The sequence below is a fragment of the Prionailurus bengalensis genome, chromosome D3 (assembly GCF_016509475.1).
Source record: "Prionailurus bengalensis isolate Pbe53 chromosome D3, Fcat_Pben_1.1_paternal_pri, whole genome shotgun sequence".
Lineage (NCBI taxonomy): Eukaryota > Metazoa > Chordata > Mammalia > Carnivora > Felidae > Prionailurus > Prionailurus bengalensis.
Window position 1 is genome coordinate 94,396,983 of NC_057356.1, and position 18,722 is coordinate 94,415,704.

General features: G+C 44.3%; 1 protein-coding gene across 1 annotated transcript in view; it reads left to right on the forward strand.

The window, feature by feature from the left end:
* The first annotated feature begins 2,863 nt into the window (after window positions 1–2,863).
* ADNP2 (ADNP homeobox 2) overlaps window positions 2,864–18,722 on the forward strand; it is a 31,683-nt gene continuing 15,824 nt past the window's right edge. Inside the window, 2 exon segments of the mRNA XM_043559153.1 lie at window positions 2,864–2,929; window positions 10,889–11,009. Coding sequence (XP_043415088.1) covers window positions 10,902–11,009 — 108 coding nt within the window. The 5' untranslated portion in view covers window positions 2,864–2,929; window positions 10,889–10,901.

Here is an 18,722-nt window from a genome sequence, read left to right on the forward strand (position 1 = left end):
TGGGGAAGGAGACACATTAGCAGATGCTGACAAAACCACACGGTGAGTGCAGTGACAGACACACACAGAATGTTCTGGAATACCAAGGAGAAGCGCCTCCCACATTCTGGGATGTTTCTGTGTCTAGTGGTTGTGGTTAGGGAGATCTTCCTGGAAGAGAGGCCAGCAAAACTCAGCCTTGGATGGCAACGGAATGAAAATTAGCTCAGGCAGTGGGGAGTAAAGGAATTCTGTGAACAAACACTGTGTGGTGTTTTCGGGAGCAGATGGGCTGGGACTGGTCAAGCGTGGGGAGCTGTGTGCCCTGTTCCCCACTGGGCTTGATGCTGGGGGGGATGTGGAAGGATGAAGACAGGAAGAGGATGACAGGGCCCAGCTTTCCTCAGCTAGGTTGGTAGAATGGCTGACTGGAGAATATACCTGAGGACCCAAAGCTGGAGATAAGGTAGGTGCTTGTGTTGGTGTTCGTCAGGAATGATGTGAGTTCCAAGGCTGCCAGTGAAGGAACCGGTTGGAGGAATGTTTAGGATGTAAAACGGGAGAACTGGAGATGGGAAAGTGAAGGACAGTTAAGCACACTGCTCACTGTCATTACGAGGAGGGCTGATGGGCTGTTTGGAACATTTTAAATCTGAGGTGACTGTGGGAGACCCAAGTGGGGCTGCCAATTGGCAGCCAGAAAAATAAAAGTGAAGCTTAGGAAAGAGGTAGATGTACTGATTGGGATTTGAAGTGGTGACATTTGAGTCTGCAATGGAGATGAAGAAGGGAGAGTATGCAGAGAAATAAAATGAGAGGGGTGGGACTTCTGATGCCTACTACAGTGCCTGGCACATAGGTCCTGGGTAATGAACATGGGTTGAAAATGAATGAAAGTGGGCATAGTCCTGGAGAGCCACATTTAAGGATCAGCTGAGGAAGGGAAGCTGATGAAGACATAAGAACAGCCCGTGAGCTTGGAGATGATAAAAGGGCACGTTTGGGAGTTGTCAGGGAGAGGAGGGCTTCAGGAAGGGAGAGTGATTACCAATGGAAGGTGAGGACTCACATCTGTTCTTGCGTCTGACAATTGCGAGGTCACGGGTGACCCAGGCGTTTCTGCAGTGGTAAGGGTTGCAGCGGGAGAACATGAGGACGCAGAGTCAAGGGAGCCCAGGCAATGTTGGGAGAAATGTGACAAAATGCTCTCTTTAGAGCACCTTTATCTAGATCAAGGGGGACTGGAAAGCTTTAACTTTACTGTTCATTACACTCATGATTTCTCAATGGAATATATAGGTATATCATACCCATTTACCACTGTGATTCATTATCATATTAAATCATAATTCATTAATACATGTAAGGAACAAACACTTCTGCAATTATGACTTGTATTCCTGCAGGGAATTCCTGTAAAGAAGCAAACTGTGGTTATGTAATATCAGCCCTGAATTTAACACAATTTTTAAATGAATTCAGACATTTATTTAGTGCCTGCTGTTTTTGGTCTCTGGGCTCTACTGAGTAGGAGGTACTGGTAAAGGGGAAAAAGCTGAAATTATGGGAGAGAATGGCCGAACATGAGGTGCTGGGCAGGGCAAACAAGGTCCCAGGAGTGACGGACTGGTTGTGAACAGGGGCAGACACATCCTGTGAAACTGACTCCCAGGTCGGGGTAGTTGTTGAGGAAATAGGTGTGCACGTAGCTGCTGGGAGATTGAGGCAGACAAAGTCTGATGGTCTTGGTGTTCTGGAAGGAGACATGGTCTTCTGCGGAAAATGAAGTCGAGGAAGGGCAGGTGTTGCCCAGAGAGGGTCAATGAGATGGGAAAGGGGTGGAATGGTCATTAAGGAGCAGGAATAGGACAAGGACCGGATAAGTAAAAGGAGGTGTTTGCATACACACCTGGCCTCTCATTAAAGTGCAAGATCCCTGAAGGCGGAGTGGTCCTTCTCTTCCCCCATGCAAGTTTGACTCAACGGATGAATACCCAAAGCTATTTTGAAAGCTCCTACTTCACGTGTTACCTCGTTTTGAGAAATATAATAGTATTGCTTCACAATTAAAATCTGGGCAAAAGTGAACTTTTAGGGCAGTTAAGAGTTTTTACAAATGTATGCAATTAACCTCTTCCCTACACAACATATAGTGTGACTCTAACTTAAAAATCAGAATTCTCAAGAAAAAGTGTGACAGTTTTCTCAGAAAAGAATGATGAGTTCAAGAGACCCCATCCAGCCAGTTCACCAAGATGTGTCAATTTCAAGGGCACACTTGTCGAAGTTCTGATAGCCCAAGTTCTGTTCTCCAATGGCAGGGCAAGATTGTCCTCACGCCCGGTTTCCTATTGGCTCTGAGATGTGGGCGGGGTCACCCATTCCTGCTACCGCCACTAGCTCCACCCCCATTCCATGCAAATGAAGTCAAAGCTCTGGTGAGCCCACGTGACCGGTCACGTGGTCGACGCCACCCTCGCTCCACCCCTCTTTTAATGACGTCATCACCTCCTCAAACTCTCTCGAGAGTTTGCAGAGATGCTAGTGAGAGGCTGGCAGGCCAGCCCACTGTGGCAGGAAGGGGGGGAGGGGCGGGGGCTCCAACAGGGGACCCCCACTCTCACTCCTGAGCCTCCAGTCCAGCTTTAGGCAGGGGCCCCAAGGGTCCTGTGGGGCAGTGTCCAGGGGTCCCAGGCACACTCTCCTCCCATTGGCTGGCTGTATTGGCATGCAAATGAGGGCACGCGTCACTTCCGGAGGCAAATCGAGCGCCATTTTCTCTTTCTGGCCGTGCTGGGAGGAGGGGACGGGGTCGCGCGGGGGTGGGCGCGCGCCGAGGCGGGGGTCCCGCCGCTCGGGGCGGAGGCGGGCGCGGGCGCGGGGCCCCGGCGGGCCGCGGCGGCGCGGCGAGAGGCGGCGGGGGACGCGGCGGCGCTCCTGGCGCCCAGCGGTAGGTACGACCCCGGCCCAGCCCCGCGGCGACGCCCCCGGCCCTGCCCGGCCCAGGCCCGCGAAGTCCCGACGGCGGCCGAGACCGCGGCCCCGCCCCGCCCCGCCCACAGCCCGCGGCCCGCGGCCGCCTCACGAATCCCGCGACGTCCTCTGGGCGCGGGGTTCGCGGCCCGGACGGCGCCCGTCATCCCTCCGCGTCACGTGGGGGTCGGGGGTGGTCGGCGGGGGGCGGGCGCGGGCGCGGGCGGCGGGGGCGGGGGCGTGAGGGGCGGGCCGGGCGGAGCGGAGCCGAGGGACGCGCGGGCCGGGGCGAGGTGAGGGCGGTCTCCGCGGGGCGCGCCTCCCGCCGCGCCGAGCCCCCCGAGCTTCGCCCCGGAGCCTGTTCTCGGAGCAGCCGGGGGCGGCCGCTAACGTCGACCGGGCGGGCACGGCCGCCCCGAGGTTTGCCCGGGGGCGCTTGTCCTCCGGCGGAGAGGGACCGTTGGAGCAGCCCCGGACCGCGACAGCCACTCCGGAGCTGTTGACGTGAATGGCGACGATGGATATGCAGATGTTGACATTAAAATTGTAACTTTCCGTGTGCCTCCGCTGCCTGCGCCGGCAGAGATGGTGTTGGCGAGTTTCCTGCGAACGTTGGGCTTTGGGACGTCAAAAATGCTACCTGCCAGTTCGAGTAGTGCGCAGTTGCCCGATGATAGTTAACTATTTGAAGTGTTTTCTCTGCGTTTGAGTGGAAGGCTTGCCAGAATGCGGTTAACGCTGGTTCTGATGGAATCGAACGAGCGGCCCCGGGCCCTGGCGCCACGAGGCGCCCGCGGCGGGAGCTGGGCCGGTGGGCCACACAGGTCTGATGGGGGCTGCGCACGGCTGGGGGTGGGGGGGACCGCGAGTAAAAGTGGAGGTGACGAGAGCAGGCTCCGCTCTGGTCCGAGGTAGGTGATGGAGGCGTGACTGGCGGTTTTGTGAACGAACTTTGATAATTCGGTTGGAGCTGGGACCGCTGAGCCGCTTGTCTTCACGCGTGGCGCCACGGATCTGTACGGGGAAGGGGAAGGGGTGCCGCTTGCGAGACGGCCAGGAGTGGGGGACCCGTTGACTTGTGTGACCGAGGGGGGGTGGCTGGACGTTGATTGGTTGCGGGAGACGGAGGCCGACGTGTGGCCAGGCTGTCACCTGGAGCGGCCCCGGGGCACCTGTGAGCTTTGTGCGCGTGTGCTCCTGCTGCGCGTGTGCTCTCGATGCGCGCGTGCTCCTGGTGCGCGTGTGCGCGGCCGCATTTCTGCCCTGCCCTCCGCTGGCTGCCGCCCTGTGCCAGGCAGTGTGTCCCGGTGAGGAGGCGGCCGGGGGCCTTCGAATTGTGCTCTCACGTAGGGCACGGGCATTACGTGTTTCTTAAGTTGCTTGAAAAGCAAGTCCTGTATCATTCCAGTGGCCGGGACGTTTCGTTAGGATTTTGAAGTTAGACGATAGCAAGCCCAGGGCTTGTGCCTTTCTTGTATTCACTCGCTCATCCTCACCAACTGCTTCCGAGGTTGTGCGCTCCTGTTTTACGGTCACCTGAGGCCCTGGGATTAAGTAATTTGCCAGATTTTTTACAGCTTATAAATTGTGGAGTTGATTTGAACCCAGGAAGTACGGTTAAAGAATATACGTGTGTTTTTAAATGTTTGTTTATTTTGGGAGAACAAGTGAGCAGGGGAGGAGCAGAGGGAGGGAGAGCAAGCGAATCCCACGCGGGCTGTACACCGTCAGCGCAGAGCCCGAGCGGGGCTCAGACCCATGGACGGTGAGATGGTGACCTGAGCTGAAATCCAGCCGGAGGCTTCCCTGACTCAGCCACCAGGTGCCCCCCAGTTCCAGAGTCTTTGCCGGTGAGACTAGTGTGTAGTGTTGCCTCTCATGTGAAACACTTTTGGAACGTAGATTTCACAAGAACAAGGGTTCTCTGGCTTGAAAAGTTTCATCTATTACCTGAACGGCTATTTTTTGAAGTGTTATTTTTTCCAGAATGGAATGTTCTTAAATGATCAAATGCTAAAAAAACTACAAAGGAAACCCTACACATGCCCCTTTGGGAAATACTATTGTGCACATCAGTGGGATTTTTGGTGATCAGTGAACTGAGACTGATAGAGGAGTGCAGCTGCGTTAGTCTCCTGTTTCGTGGCAGAGAAGGATTCAATGTACTTGTTTTGGGGGGGGACCGCCTTAGCAATGGTGTGGGAATGGGGGCACCTCTGTCTGAAAATAAAAAGTGCCTATTCTCCAGATTCAAGGAAGAAGACTGACGGTTCCTGGCCCTACTCCCAAGCCTTGAACAAGTAGCTATAGGGCCAGCTAGCAGTCCGCAGCAGCCTCCAGGAAGCAGCCTGTGACAGTAGTCCAGCCCCTAAGCTAGTGCTGCTGAAAGGCCACCAATACCTGTACGCGGTGCTTGTGAAAACCCTGTAAGACCAGTGCTTACTATGCCATACTTCTTTGCAAGTGACAAAGTTAGCTTCCTTGTTCCAGGTACATGTGGGTGGTGGCTTTAATCTTGGACACTTCTAACCAGCAGCTGGCTCTGGGCAAGAAGAGCCCCAAAGGCGGAGAGGGTGATGGAACTCTAGGGGGGAAACAAAGGCAAGTCTGGTGGAGTTGAGTGGAAAGCATCTAATGACTGTTCAGTTGAGCCTTGCTCTGGCCATAGGAGCCAGTGTGGGCTGGACAGTGACCTTGGGTTTAGTTTTTAGGGACACCATCACGAGGCTCCTGACAGCTCCTCTGTGAGGTGAGGCTTCTGAAAGCTAGAACCCAATTCGGTGCATTTCATTTCCAATAATTTTAGTATTTTACTTTATTTCCTGTGACTTAATATCCTTCAGTTATAAAGTACTGCATGACTTCAGTCTCTCCTTTGGAGCCTGAGATACACTTCTGACCTAGATAATGGGGTTTGGAAAACTCATTTCAGGATAGCTTCTGAGGAACTTTGCGTTTCCTTTGTACCCACCCTGAGACTCTCCCTCTTACATGTTAACCCCTCTTCCCCCCAAACCCGCTCATTTGATTCTAGGCTGCCTTTTTGGTTTTACTTACCTTTTGCCAAATACATTGACTTTTCCTTTACCTCAGTCGGTTTTTGATGCTGGTCTGTTCACTTAGACTGTCTTGGGCTCCAGCTCTAATCCTCCATAACCTTTTTGAACCTTTGTCTGCATGTCTTATGATTCTTAGCCTGTTTTATTTAATTTCTTGTTCATTTACTGTGAACACTTGCTGTATATTACACTCAGTGATAGGCCCCAGACATGCAAATAAAACATGATTCCTACTCTGAGAAGTTCAGTCTAGTAGGAGAAATGGATGTATAAATAGATAATTGCAACCTGGTGCGTGCAAGAAGTGTGAACTTGGAGGGGCACCAGGTTTATGCTGGGGGAGGAGGGGTTACAAGAGGGGTGTGAAAGTGGAATTGCTGACTCATAGAAATTGTCATTTAAAATCTTTGGCTATATGGGCGCCTGGGTAGCTCAGTTGGTTGAGCGTCTGACTTCGGCTTAGGTCCCCGTCAGTGGGTTCGAGCCCCGCATCGGGCTCTGTGCTGACACCTCAGAGCCTGGAACCTGCTTTGGATTCTGTGTCTCCCTCTCTGCCCCTCCCCTGCTTGCTCTCTCTCTCTCTCTCTCTCTCTCTCTCTCTCTCTCAAATAAATCAATATAATAGCTGAATAAAATGTTAAAAAAATTTTTTTTAAATCTTGAGATATGGCCAAATTACCCTCTAAACATGTAGAAATTATGATTTATGTACTTACTTTCACTATCAATAGATATTATCAATCTTTAAAAGTTATTTTGAGAGGCGCCTGGGTGGCGCAGTCGGTTGAGCGTCCGACTTCAGCCAGGTCACGATCTCGCGGTCCGTGAGTTCGAGCCCCGCGTTGGGCTCTGGGCTGATGGTTCAGAGCCTGGAGCCTGTTTCCGATTCTGTGTCTCCCTCTCTCTCTGCCCCTCCCCCATTCATGCTCTGTCTCTCTCTGTCCCAAAAATAAATAAACGTTGAAAAAAAAATAAAAGTTATTTTGATAAAAAATTGGCATTCATTATTTTACCTGGTGTTCTTTAACTTGAATTTGACTTTTTTAGCTTTGATAGCTTATACATTAAAAAAAAAAAGCTTTTTTTAAACTATTTTTTTTTAGGTTTGTTTATTTATTTATTTTTGAGCGACAGAGAGGGAGAGAGAATCCCAAGCAGGCTCTGCACTATGAGTGCAGAGCTGGACGCAGGGCTTGATCTATAAACTGTGTGAGATCATGACCTGAACCAAAATCAAGAGTCTGATGCTTAACTGACTGAGCTACCCAGGCGCCACCAAAAAGCTTTTTGAAATAGTTGCAGATTTATACAAAGTTGCAAGTATAATACAAAGAACTTTTCCCCCTGAAATATTTGAAAGTAAGTTGCCAAACAAGATGCCACATTACCCCCAATGCGTTTAGCACAAGAGAAGCATCCTGCGTATCCAGAGTACAGCTGAGTCAGGAAATAAATACATGATTACCATGGAACCCTCAGATCCCACAAAGTCTTGCCAGCTCCAATAACATTTCTAGTAAAAGAATCCAGTTAGACTGGCCCATTGTATTTACTTATTTTTAGTATCTTTCAGTGAGAACTGTTTCAGTGGGAAATGGTCTTTAGTTTTTCTTCATGATTTTTTTAATTTTTATTTTTTATATAATTTATTGTCAAGTTGGTTTCTATACAACACCCAGTGCTCATCCCAACAGGTGCCCTCCTCGATGCCCATCACCCCCCCTCCCCCCATCCTCTCAGTTCTCAGTATTTAAGAGTCTCTTACGTTTGCCTCCTTCCCTCTCTGTAGCTTTTTTTTTCTTCATGATCTTTTTTTATAAGTGTATAATTCATATAGAGTTGTATGACTATCACCACAGTCTAATGATACAACATTTCTGGCACACTCCAATAACCTGTTCCCACTCCCAGCTGACAGCTACCTACCTTCTATCTCTAGAGTTGTCTTGTAAATATTTCACGTAAATGGAGTCAGACAGTGAGGACTTTTGCGTCTGCCTTCTTTCATTTAGCATGTTTTTGAGATTCATTCCTGTTGTGACATGCATCAGTGCCTGGTTTTTAATGCCAAGTAGCATTGTGTTGTATGGGTGTACCACGTTTTGTTTATCCATTTACCATTCTGTGGACACTTAAATTGTTTCCATCTTTTGGCTGTTATGAGTAGTGCTACCTTGTATGGTCTGGGCACTGGATAAATATAGGCTATTTTGTACAGGGTCTCTTAATTTGGGCTAAGAAGTCTACCAGACTTCTGTGAATTACTCTTGGTTATTATTAAGTAATGTTTAGGGAGCCGCTTGGAAATCATGTACATATCCCATTCCTGATCAGAGTTTCAGTGTATTTGTTTAAATCACCATGGACTTAAATTTATGTTCTGGTGGATTATATTTTAGTCACTGTTGCTATATACCAAAGCACCTCAAAACTTCATAGAATAAAACATTTTCTGAAACTCTAATTCTTTGAGTCCAGAGTTCAGGCAGGAGCAGGGGAGATGACTTGTTTGATTCCTCATCCTGGAAGACTCTAAGGCCGAGGTGACATGATAGGCAGGGTCTAGAAGTGTCTTCGTTCACGTGTCTGGTGGTTGATGTCGGAGCATTTCCATGTAGTCTCTCCACGTGGGCCAGTTAGGTTTCCTCACGATGTGGTGTCTGGATTTCAAGAGTGAAGGTTCCTAGACAGGCAGAAGTGTGTGGCATTTTGGTGCTCTAGTCTGGTAAGTCACGTGGCATTGCTTCTGCCATACTTCGTTGGTTGAGGCAGCCACAAAAGTTCTGCCCAGGTCCAAGGGCATCTGTGCCCCACCTTTGAGGAGGCCTGTCGAGATCATGTTTTAAAACGGCACGTGGGATGGGAGATATTGTCACGTTGTCTTTGGAAAATTCGTTAGCACAGGTTGTAATCTATTGGATGCCCAAATTGTCCCATATTTGGGTTGTGGGAACTTCTTTAACCTGGCTTCTTTTGAGTCCTTTTGACATGTCTCTTCATTCTTTGAGCAACTTCCTTATTTTCTGGTACAGGACAATCTCAGCTCATCTTGTCTTTTCCATGATCCAGCCCTAGAATCAGCCATTTCTCTAAGGAGTCCTGGTTCTTTTTTTAATGGAAAGTTCTATTTAGAAAGTAAGATTTGGGCCTTAGGAGTGCTCACTGCTACTGGAGTGTGCAGCTGCTTCTAGGCCATCTTAGTGACAAAGCTATGGAATATATACACACACATTTACGGTTGTACTTATTTTTTATTTAAGTATATATTAAAAACAATAAGGTCACACCTGTACCTCCTATTCTGGTCAAGTACCACAGGGTTTAGTTTAATTTTATGCCTTTTCAGATATTTTAAAAATAGCTTTATGGAGGGGTGCCTGGGTGGCTCAGTTGGTTAAGCGTCAACTTGTGAGTTCAAGCCCCGTGTTTTGGTCTCTGCTGTTAGCACAGAGCCTGCTTCAGATCCTCTTGTGACATGCATCAGATCCTCTTGTGACATGCATCAGTGCCCCCCGCCCCGCCCCTCTCATTCTCTCTCTCAAAAATAAAAAAATAAACATGAAAAAAATAGCTTTATGGAAATGTAATTTACATACTGTACAATTCACCTGTTTAAAGTGAATAATTCACCGTCCTCCAGTATATTCACAGAGTTGTGCATACATCGTTACATTTGATTTTTAGAACATTGGTGTTGCTCCTTAGCCATCACCGTAGAGTTCCTCTTCAGCCCTAGACAACTAATATGCTACTTTCTGTCTCTATAAATTTGTTCTGGATGCTTGATAAGAATGGAATCTTAGAATATGTGGTCCTGCATGTCTGGCTTCTTTTACTTAGCACAGTGTTCCTCAGGGCTAATCCACATCATAGCACGTGTCAGGATTTTATTTCTTTTTATGACCAAATATTTCAGTGTATGGATATACCACATTTTATTGATCCACTCATCAGTTGATGGACATGTGGGTTGTTTCCACTTTTTGGCTATTATGAATAATGCTGCTGTGAACATTTGTGAACAGGTTTTTGTTTGGATGTGTGTTGTTAATTTCTCTTGAGTGGAATCAGTGGTTCATGTGATACTTATATATTCAATCTTTTGAGGAACTGCCAGACTATTTTCCAAACTGGTTGCACCATTTTACACGATTCCCTCCAGGTATGAGAGGTCCAGTAGCTCCACATCCTGTCCAGCGCTGTTGTCTTTGTTTTCTTTTTTCTTTTGTTTAAAATTATAGCCATTTTAGTAGGTGTAAAGTTACATATTTCATTGTGGTTTTGAGTTTCATTTCCACAGCTGATGTTGTTTAGCGTCTTTTCCTGTGCTTAATGGCTATTTGCATATTATCTTTGGAGAAATATTCAGATCTTTTGTCCATTTTTAAGTTGGGTTCTTTGTCTTTTAGTTATTGAATTATGAGGTATTTTCTTAATATGTTCTGGATAGAAGTTCCTTCTCAGAAATACGATTTGCAAATGTTTCCTCCCATTTTTGTGGATTCTCTTTTTACTTTTTTGATGGTTTTCTTTGAGGTGTAAAAGTATTTTATTTTGATGAAGTCCAACTCTTTCTTTAGTTGTTAGTGGTTTTTGGTGTCGTATCTAAGGATCCGATGCCAAATCCAAGGTCACGAAGATTTATGCCTGTTTTCTTTTGAGATTTAAGGTTTAAGCTCTTAACACAGAGGTGTATGATACATTTTTGAGTTGATTTTTGTGTATGGTGGTAAGAAAGAGTCGAACTTCATTTTTTGGCATATGGATATGTAGTTGTCCTAGCATAATTTGTTGAAAATTACTCTGTTCTTAGTGTTTTACGAACTCTGTTAAAGATATAGATACAGGTACTCAGTTTTGTTTTCTTTCTTTTTAAGGAAAGATTCAAAAATGTTTCAAATTCCTGTGGAAAATCTTGACAACATCAGGAAGGTACGAAGAAAGGTGAAAGGCATTCTTGTGGATATTGGGCTTGACAGCTGCAAGGAGTTGCTGAAGGTAAGAGTGCATGAGGCAGATGGAGAGAGGACAGTGATGCTAGAGGCGCGAGGTTGGCTTATGGAGGCAAGATTTGAACGGGGAGTTTTTGAAGAATGGATAAGGTTCTTCAAGATGGAAATTGCTAATAATTCAAATGACTGCGTGAGAGCATCATTAGTTCTTCTTTATGTCCTCTGACTTAAAGTGAGCTACTTTAAGCTGTTCAAGTTTTTAAAGTTACTTTCAGGTGGGCCTTTTTATCATCATTAGTTATCAAATATATTGGTTTTTGATCCTTGAAGGGAGTGTATTGAATTATTTGTTATTTTAGCAAAAGAAGACCCTAACTTGATTTCCCGCTATTGTTGGAGTAATCACCAGATGGGAATTTGTACATAATGTGATAGGGGTTTACTGATTTGTGAATTTGATATGTGCAGTCTTAACAAAAGTTTAAAAATTAAAGTCACAGTCACATACTCTGATAAGTTGTGTTCTCGTATAATTTTTTCCTTTCTTATAACTTGGGAATATATGGCTGGCATATGTAGTAAAGAAATAAATGTCGTTAAGGTCTGGTGTGTATCCTTGAAGCCATTGGTAATTGTATGCATGTTTTATTCATAACTAACAAAATAAGACCGTGTCCTCTTTGTTTTTTTGGTTTTTAAACTCGTGAACAGTTTGAGTCACAGTATTGGCCTGAGAAGGGTTAAATCTCAGACTTTCAGCCAGATTGATTTTATTTATTAAAAGTTGGTGTAAAACTAATTACCAGGATCCTCGTTATGGCCAGAACTGGTTGTTGCTCTCAAGTAGACAAATACTAATTTCTGAAGGATTCCAGGTAATTCTCTGTTCAGACATTACTGTCGCAGAGAGATCTTTGTTCTCAAATGCTGCCTTCCCCTCTACTCTCTGTTGTGTTACCTGCTCTGTTTTGCTTCAAACCTCCCATAGTACCTGATGTTATTTATTATCTGTCTCCCCCACTTAAATGGAAGAAGACAAGGACCTCCTTGTTTCGTAATCCACTGTAATAACTGTGATCAGAATTGTGATCTGGTGTGTGCACACAGACACACACACACACACACACACACACACACACATATATCTATATATATATTTTTAACAAATATTTTTTGAACGAATGAATGAAAGTAAAAACCCATGTAGAGCAATACTTTTAATAACAGACTATGACGGAAAGTCCATCTGCAAATATAAGGATGGGGGAGATACTGAAGTCGAAGCTCTTGGGGAGATGCTACTGCTCAGCGGCAGTCTTAAAGTAAGAGGATTCTCAAGAGTTCTTTGCATCTGTGTTTATAAGTCATGTTTTATGCATGAGGAAGAAAGCAAGGTGATTATTTGGAGATAAGATTGAGAAGGCTGATAGTAGACATAGGCCATTAGTAATAGAGAAGTCTTTTAAAGTTCCTAGACCCAATTCCAGGGTGCCTGGGTGGCTCATTGGTTGAATGTCCAACTGTTCATTTCATCTCAGGTCAGGTCATGATCCCAGGGTCGTGGGATTGAGCCCTGCATCAGGCTCTGCACTGAGCATGGAGCCTGTTTAAAATTCTCCCTCTGCCTCTCCCCCATTCTCTCCCTCTCTCTTTCTCTAAAATTAAAAAAAACAATAATAAAGTTTGCATACCCAATTACAATGTGTGTGTGTAAGGGGGGTTCCCCCACCCTCATATAACAGAAGTGTTCTGGTTTCCCACGTGTGGAAGCTCCCTGAATAAAATTTTTATAGTCACGATTGATTAAGTCTTTGTCCAACTTCCAGCCCCTCTCACCTCCCCAGAAGCTGGGGTGGTCATCCTGGAAACCAGCTGCACTTTTTGGCGGGGGGTGGAGGGGGTGGGGGATGGGGGATGGTTCTACCAGTCACCGTCATTAATAACAAAATACCATTGCACCTTTACAGCTTGCAAGCGTTTTCAGGAACTGTGAATGAAGACCAAATTTATCTGAGAAATACATATTAGGTCATCTGAATAACCTTATTAATCATTTCTTACAACTTTCTTATAAATCACTTTATCGCACTAAGTATGTGTATTTAATATTTGTGGAGAATATATAAGCTAAGAACACAAGTGTGTACATATAGACACAGGATATTTCAAATGATAACATGTGGGAACCTCCTACAGTGGTGCCTGGCATGTGGTTGGTGCTCAAAAAATGGCCCTGAAGGGTAGTAGCATCTTTCAGTAAATAGACTAAGAATGTTTTTGGATCATTGGGGGGATATAAAGAGATGCTTTTTATTTTAATCTTGGCTCTTAGGTAGTTATGTGACTTTGGGCAAATCAGTTAATCTTTGGACCTCAGCGTCCTTATTACAGTGAAGGAATATAGAGAATTAAGATACCAGGATCCTCACCCTTGTTAGATGGCAGTTTAGTAGGAGTCAAAAGACATAGTTAACAGTAATAGTGAGAAATAGGCAGAAAGATCACTTCTAGCTGGGGAGGCTAGTGTGGCCTTTATGGAGATGAGATTTGAAATGTTTTCTTTATTTTTAAAGAATGGGTAGGATTACTGAGTGGGGAGAATTAGAAAGGGTATTCCAGGAACATGGAATTTAGAACCACAACCCAGTTGATTAACCCCCATCCAACCAGCAGAGTGAATTCAAGAACACATTACACTTAAACCAAATTAACCAGTCATTCACAGTTTGCTTTAACATTTGCTCGTGTGTGTGTGTGTGTGTGTGTGTGTGTGTGTGTGTGTAGTACTTCAAATGTGTGTTTTCTAAGAATAAGGATAGTCTGACGTTACCACAGGATGGTTATCAACTGAAGCAAACTGGTATTTTTATATCCTCTGATCCTTTATAGCACGTCCTCCTTGTCCATGATGGACCTAGTCTAGGGTCAGGCCTTTGGCTGTCATGTCTCTTTCGTGACCTTGAATGTGAATTCAGTTTATAAATGGAATTCTGTTCCAAAATTGGTTTTGTTTTATTCTTAGATAAAACACCAGTAACAACTAAAATTTTCATCCTGGTGTCCTTTGTTTTTGACATTGTGTAGAACAGTACACTAACTTTTGCTTCCTTCGTCAGCCTAAGACTGTGTTTAGTCATCTGAATTTGTTCAAGACTTGTTTACTTTCTTGATTATGTGGATACAGATATGTACATACTTTATAAGGTGAAATTGAGAGATCTGAATGGTTTACAAGTATTCATTTAGATTAACTGTTGGGTTAAATGTTGCTAATTCTTTTGAGGGAGAAGTTTTTTTGTTTTTTTATTTGTAGCTGGTCCTATATTTTATAAAATTGTTTAAAATTCAGGGAATGTAAAGTTCAGTTTAGAAAAATTAGAAAACATATGCACAAACATAGATAAGAAAAGAAGACTCATTTGTAAGCCATTACCCCAAAATAATCCGTTGTTAACATTGTGTATTTTTCTAGATTTAAGTGAGAGTGATCAACCTATATATGATAGTATACTAGCTTTGTTTTTGTCTTTCACTGAATTTTATATTAATAATTCTTTTCCATGTCAGATGCATTTATTCTTAATCCCCCATAGTATTTAGAATCTGGGTTTCAAGCAATAGAAACCAACACTGACCAGTTTGAGCCAAAGGGAATCTAGCGGAAGACTGTGAGGCTTGCAGAGTCTGCATTGGAAACTGGAGGAGCTAAGGAGCGGACACCTGTCATGATTCTTCCTTCTTCCTTACCCAGCATTTCAAGTTCAGTGAGATGTCATGCTACCTTCTCTGATTTCCAGAGTGTCTGGGACTGTACTTTCCCAAGAGTTAGGACTTCGGATTTTAGGCAACAAAGTCTTGTTGAAAGCCTGTATGAGAAAAATGAACTTTAGTGAAGATAGACTTTTCCAAGAACCTCATCTTCTTTTCTAAAAGTAGATCTAAATCCTGCTACTCATTGGAGTCTCTTGATTTTTTTTGAAAGTTAACATTTGATTGGTTAAAGTAGGGGCTGGCGATGTAACTTACAGGGCACTGTACAAAATAAAAAAGTGGGTTTGCGCTGGCCCATAGGCCTGTTGTCCCAACCCACAGCACGTGAGTAACTCCCAAGGGGTTGCAGCCTCTGTGCTGGGGTGCTTGTGGTACCTGGATCCAGGCAGGGGTCAAGGTCCCCACCTGAGCCCTCCCCTGCCTGAGTCTGTGCCAGGCTCCCACTGGAGGTGATGATGGAATGTGGACTTCCTAACAGCTTGGCCACTGCCCCAGTGTGGGCAGTGGTGTGGATGAGAGTGGGAATGACTGCAGGGTGAGGAGTGGAGAGCAGGCACAGACTCTTCCCCAGGAAAATTGGAGGTAGGACCATGTGCCCCATTGTCCTATCAGACTTGGTTTTACAAAACAAATTCAAAGATAAAATAATTATCAATTTCAAGATGGTGACAACAGAGCATTAAACCCCAGCACTGGCCTTTCTGAGCACAGGGCCCCCATACAGCTGCACTAGTCCTGTGCCCTTGGAGTTGGCTCTCACTGGTATTTTCTAAGACCTCAGATTTTTTTTTTTATATTTAATAATTTAGTTTACTTAACCTAATATATTCAAAATATTTCAGCATATAATCCACGTAAAGTAAGTAATGAAATATTTTGCCCTCTTTTTTCTCCTAAACCTTCCAAGGATATTTAAAGTTGTTTTTTATTATGGCAAAACATATATAACGTAGAATTTGCCATTTTTCCCATTTTTACGTACACACTTCATTAGTATTAATAACATTTACACTGTTTTTGCAACTATCCACAGTATCTGCGGTTGACTCCTGAACTTTGTGGGGGTTGGGGGCACTGAGTTCCCTTCCTCTGCGTGGTCAAATCTGGGCATAACTTTTTTTTTTTTTTTTTAATTTTTTTTTTCCAACATTTATTTATTTTTGGGACAGAGAGAGACAGAGCATGAACGGGGGAGGGGCAGAGAGGGAGGGAGACACAGAATCGGAAACAGGCTCCAGGCTCCGAGCCATCAGCCCAGAGCCTGACGCGGGGCTCGAACTCACGGACCGCGAGATCGTGACCTGGCTGAAGTCGGACACTCAACCGACTGCGCCACCCAGGCGCCCCAAATCTGGGCATAACTTTTGACTCCCCCCAGACTTAACTACTAATAGTCCACTGTTGACCAGAATCAAAAGTCAACACCAACAGTTGTATGTTGAATGTATTATGTACTGTGTTCTTGTAATAAAGTAAGCTAGAGAAAAGAAAATGTTAAAAAAATCATAAGAGAAAATACATTTACAGTACTATGTACATATTCATTGAAAAAAGTGTGTGTATAAGTGGACCTGTATGGTTCAAACCTGTGTTGTTTCACGGTCCACTGTGTTTCCAAAATTTTCATCACCTCAAACAGAAACTTTAATTATGAAACAGTAACTCTCCGTCCTCCCCAGCCCGGCCCCTGGTGACCTCTCATCTACCCTATCTCCATGGGTTTGCCTGTTATAGATGTGTCATGTAAGTGGAATTGTAATACTGGTCCCTTTGTGCCTGGTTTATCTTAGGTAAATGTTTTTAAGCATAGTCCGTGTTGTAGCATGTATCAAAATGTTGTTCCTTTTTATGGCTAAATCATATCCATTGTGTGAATACACCTTTTTTGTTTAGCAGTTCATCTCTTGGTAGACATTGGGTTGGTCCCATGTGTTAGCTGTTGTGAATGATGTTGCAGTGAACTTTGGCTTACAAGTATCTATTTGAGCCCCTGTTTTCAGTTTTTTGGGTATATACCTAGGAGTAGAATTATTAGATCATGTGATAATTTTATGTTGAGCTTTTTGAGGAATTGCCAAACTGTTCCCGCAGAGGCTGTACCCTTTTACATTCCTACCAGCTGCGTATGAGATTTCCAGTTTATCCACGTCCTTGTCCTCTTTCTCTCTTTTTCTGTTCCTTTCTCTCTCTCCCTCCCTTACCATCCTAGTGGCTAACAAGGGTGAGCATCTTTCATGTGCTTTTTGGCCATTTGTATATCTTCTTTTTTAAAAAAAAAAATTATTTTTGGGAGAGCACAAGTAGGGGAGGGGCAGAGAGGTGGGGACAGAGGATCCGAAGTGGTCTCTACACAGACAGGCTGACAGCAGTGAGCCTGATGTGGGGCTTGAACTCACGAACCGCAAGATCATGACCTGAACTGAAATCGGACACTAGTCCTTCTTTAGAGATTTCTGTTTAAATCCTTTGCCCAGCTTTCAATTGGATTATTTGTCTTTCTCTTGTTGAATTGCAGTTCTTTATCCTGGTTGTTAAACTCTTATTAGATATGATCTGCAGGTACTTTCTCCCATTCTGTAGGTTTCTTTTTACTTTCTTGATAGTATCTTCCAATGCACAAAAGTTTTAAATTTTGATAAAGTTCAGTTTCTTTTTTTTTCTTTTTTTATTGTTGCTGGTGCTTTTTATGTAGTATCAGAGAATCCATTGCCAAATCCAGTCATGAAGATTCTTTTATATGTTTTCTTCTAAGAGGTTTATTGTTGTATTTCTTTCTGTTTAGATCATTGATTCATTGTGAATTAATTTTTGTATGTGGTGTGAAGTAGGAGTCCAACTTCATTCTTATGCCTGTGGAAATTCATTATCCTGGCACCATTTATTGAAGAGACTGTTTTTCCCTCATTGAATGGACTTGGCATCTTTGTCAAAAATCATTTGGCCATGGATGTTAGGGTTTTATTTCTGGGCTTTCAGTTCTGTTCCATTGGTCTATATGTCTGTCCTCATGCTGGTGCTACATGAGGTCATGAATCATGCTCCACAGACTGAACCAGCTAGGTGCCCATATACTGTTCATTACTGTAGCTTTATGGTAAGTTTTGAAATCAGGAGGTATGAGCCTTCCAATTCCTGCCTGCCTGCCTGCCTGCCTTCCTTCCTTCCTTCCTTCCTTCCTTCCTTCCTTCCTATATTGTTTTGGCTATTTGGGTTCCCTTGCAGTTCCATATGAATTTGAAGATTGGGTTTCCATTTATGCAAAAGAGACTTGGAATTTCGATAAGGATTGTGTTGTAGATCACTTTGGGTAGTATTGACATCTTGACAGTATGCCTACCCATGAACATTGAATGTCTTTCTGTTTGTTTAGGTACTTACTCTTGGTTCTTCACTGCATCAAGTTTGTGCTGTTGTGTTCAGAGTAGCCATTTCTGTGGGTCAAGTCTTGGATTAAATTGACATTTAAACCAGTGTTACAGATTGTCATGTTGTGAGCCCACACCTATACCAATCTTTAAGAGACCTATATATGTATAAGTAGATGTTTAAGAGCTTATTAACCTGTTGTTTCTATATCTTATCTATAAAAATATATTGGAATATTATTAGTATCTATTTATTTCCTAATAATTGTTTTTTCTTTCTTACTAGCCCCCCCCCCCCCCCCCCCACACACACACCTGGCATCGGAGAACACTTCCTTTAAACTCTCCTCCCATAAATACAAATCAAAGCCACACTGAGATACCACCTCACTCGGGTCAGAGTGGCTAAAATTAGCAACTCAAGAAACAACAGATGCTGGTGAGGATGTGGAGAAACGGGAACCCTCTTGCACTGTTGGTGGGAATGCAAACTGGTGTAGCCGCTCTGGAAAACAGTGTGGAGGTTCCTCAAAAAATTAAAAATAGAACTACCCTCTGACCCAGCAATAGCACTACTAGGAATTTACCCAAGGAATACAGGAGTGCTGATGCATAGGGGCACA